This window comes from Pygoscelis adeliae, unplaced genomic scaffold (genome assembly GCF_000699105.1).
Source record: "Pygoscelis adeliae isolate BGI_AS28 unplaced genomic scaffold, ASM69910v1 Scaffold357, whole genome shotgun sequence".
Taxonomy (NCBI): Eukaryota; Metazoa; Chordata; class Aves; order Sphenisciformes; family Spheniscidae; genus Pygoscelis; species Pygoscelis adeliae.
This window is the reverse complement of record NW_008825159.1, coordinates 43927-47089: the sequence shown is the minus strand read 5'-3', so window position 1 is coordinate 47089 and position 3163 is coordinate 43927. Positions and strand designations below refer to the sequence as shown.

The 3163-nt window shown below is 58.7% G+C and overlaps 1 protein-coding gene across 1 annotated transcript in view; it reads right to left on the bottom strand.

Annotated features, from left to right (window-relative positions):
* Positions 1 to 480: 480 nt before the first annotated feature.
* SLC37A2 (solute carrier family 37 (glucose-6-phosphate transporter), member 2) overlaps positions 481 to 3163 on the bottom strand; it is an 11112-nt gene continuing 8429 nt past the window's right edge. Inside the window, exons 12-17 of the mRNA XM_009328670.1 lie at positions 2953 to 3001; positions 2576 to 2649; positions 1410 to 1488; positions 1116 to 1292; positions 803 to 899; positions 481 to 523 (exon numbers count right to left, since the gene is read on the bottom strand). Of these exons, the coding sequence (XP_009326945.1) occupies positions 481 to 523; positions 803 to 899; positions 1116 to 1292; positions 1410 to 1488; positions 2576 to 2649; positions 2953 to 3001 (519 nt within the window). The remainder of the gene's footprint in view (positions 524 to 802; positions 900 to 1115; positions 1293 to 1409; positions 1489 to 2575; positions 2650 to 2952; positions 3002 to 3163) is intronic.

Genomic DNA, 3163 nt, shown 5'->3' with positions numbered 1-3163 from the left:
GCCTCCCCTCCTGGCGCGTGGGGGGGGGGGGGGGTGGGGGGGGGGCTTTGGTGGCAATCGGAGACGGGCCGGTGCTGATTTGGAGATTATTTACACCCTTGCCGCGGTGATTTGGCCACAGATTTGATTAGCGAGCCCGCACTCTGTGTAATCAAGCTCATTAGCACGAGTGGGCAAGTCAGCCTATAAATTTGGCCGTTTCAAGTGCATTAATCGATGCCAATCAATCGGGCATCTGGGCTAACATCTCGTAAGTCAGCCAGAGACAAGGATGCACTGCCCACCCGCCCGTCCGCTCTCTCTTCCCCGGCCATTGCGATTTGATCCTTTGATTCCCAAATCTTGATCTCGGCCCTCAAATTTTATCAGTGGAGTGGCTGTTTCTAGGCTGAGCCTGCCAAGCAAAACTCGAAATCAGGGTGAATCAGGCTTGCGTTTGCATTTAATCCTTGGGGCTCAAGCGGAGATACTCACACCGAGCTACTTCCCATCCAGCACTGACTCTGTTAGCTGCACACTAGAGCTACAAAGATACAAGGACGGCGTGTTTAGCACCGAGAGAGTTTCGCGAGGCGCGGATGGCTAAAATCCCCCGGGGTGCTGCCCTGGCTCGAGGTGGAAATGTCTCTTTGTGCCCACAGGAGCGAGACACCGGGCAGACGGCCTCGCGAAACCCGACGCGATGCCCGCGTGGAGATGCAGCAGTGACAGCAAGGGATAACAAACGTCTTTCCGGAGCGGCGCTGACACCGTGTTTTGGCATTGTGGGACTGGAGGCCGCCCTGGGGCGGTACGTACGTACCCTCTCTTCCTCGCTATGCAGCCGCACCACCCGCGGACCTCTTTGACCACCACCCGAGCGAGGAGCTGCAAGAGGAAAAGTGGAGGATCACCACGGGGCCGACGGCTCTGCAGCCGCCAGCCTCGGCAGGAGCGTTTCCATCGCCAGGAGATAAATTTTAAGGCTCTTCCTAAGGAAGATCGCGTGAACTAAAACCGTGCGTGAAGGAGGTCGTTGGGAAAAGCCGAGTGGATGGAGGCAAAGGTTTGGGGTCGATACGGGGCTTTGCAATTCGCCCTGTGCCCAGCTGTCTCCCGAGGACCGTCCCTGCCCTCTGCCGGCAAGTGGGTGGCTAAAAGGGAGCTGTTGGATAGCCAGGGTAGCAAAATGACTCCTGCCAGGGAGGGACCTACCAGGCAAGCCAAGACGTCGGCTGCTATCAACATGTAGAAGACGTTATTCCAGCCCGTGGGGGAGATGAGCCCTGCGAGCAGCGGCCCTAGCGCGGCACCTGCGAGGGCGCATGAGGCACATTAGGAGGTGCCCCGTGCACGGGGGAGAGGGGATCGGGACCCCCACTGCAGCGCCCGGGGGAAATGGGCGCTCGGCATCCCCCAGCCGTACGTACCTATGGATCCCGTGCCATCGATGATGGCCGTGACGGTAGAAAGGGCTTTGGCGTTTCCTTTGAGAGACTCGTGGGTTCCCTGTAGGGACGGAGGAGCAAAACATGAGGAGGAAAAGCGGCTTCGGGGTCTGCAGCTGGCAAGTCCTAGCGTGAGGCCGCTCACACCCCGGGCAGCAATTTCCATGCCGCGTGTGCTGGTTTTGGCTGGGGTAGAGTTAATTTTCTTCCCAGTAGCTGGTCTGGGGCTGTGTTTGGGATTGGTGCTGGAAGCAGTGCTGATAACTCAGGGATGTTTTAGCTATTGCTGAGCAGTGCTGACAGAGAGCCAAGGCCTTTTCTGCCCCTCACCCCACCCCACCAGCGAGCAGGCTCGGGGGGGGCACAAGGAGTTGGGAGGGCACACGGCCGGGACAGCTGACCCCAACTGACCCAAGGGATATCCCACACCATATGGCGTCATGCTCAGCGAATAAAAGCTGGGGGAAGAAGAAGGAAGGGGGGGGATGTTCGGAGTGATGGCGTTTGTCTTCCCAAGTAACCGTTACGCGTGATGGAGCCCTGCTTTCCTGGAGATGGCTGAACACCTGCCTGACCATGGGAAGTAGGAAATGAATTCCTTGTTTTGCTTTGCTTGCGTGCGCGGCTTTTGCTTTCCCTGTTAAACTGCCTTTATCTCAGCCCACGAGTTTTCTCACTTGTACCCTTCCGACTCTCTCCCCCATCCCACCGGGGGGGAGCGAGCGAGGGGCTGGGTGGTGCTGAGTTGCTGTCCGGGGTTAAACCACAACACCGTGGACGGGAAGACCGAACTCGGACGCTGCCTGCAGCCAAGCCACAGCAAACGGGGATCGCCAACAGCGGGCCAGCAATCCCAGGTGATGTCCCAGCAAATTTTTCCACTCTGACTGTGCTTAGAGGGACGTGCAGCAGGGCCGAGGCAGTCACGTGGCCAAGGTGAAAAAAGCAGTAGGAAAAAAAGCCGTGTTTAAGGGAGGGTGCGGACCGCAGCACGAGATGTGACAGCCCTGCCCTTCTCCGCTGGGCTTCAGAGGCGTTGGAAAACGAAGCTAAAAGGCAAAAATCCCGGCAAATATCCCTCGGGGAAAGAGGGAGCCGCCTTTGGGTGTGCAAGTGCAGCGCGGTGGGGTCTGAGGTGCGCCCCTTACCAAATCTGCCGAAACCGCTGTCGTGATGAGAGCGTAGGGCCCGTTAACCAGAGCGCCGCAGACGATCAGCATCGCTACGAGGAACGAGACGGCCGCGGAGGTACCCGGGAAGAGATTAAATCTTTAAGTGCAGGGAGCAGCAGGACGTCGGGTCCATCGTCCCCGGCCCGTGTGCGGACAATCACTGTCCCGCGCATCATCTCCGTTTTCTCCCAGAGATCCCACCCAACAGGCAGCGAACCCTCATCCAGCACCACCCTCCCCCAAATCCCGGACCGGGAGCCCGGCTCAGGAGAAGAAATAAAGGCAGGTGAGTCCGCAGCATCTCCCATCGCCCCTTTGGTGACGGCAGCCGGCTGCACCGAGGAGCTCCTTACCTATTGATGTGCCGATGCCATTCTGGCCGATATGGTTATACAGGAACAGCTGGAAAAGAGATTGAACCAGTTACGGCTATTCCAGCTGCTTTCCCAAGCGTTTTCCTTGCAGCAGCACCCCAGGGGCAGGGCGGAGAAGGTGGGGACCTGAATTATAGCCGGCGCCAAGCTTCGCAGACCCCCCCTACCCCCCCAGCTACAGCGCGGTGTC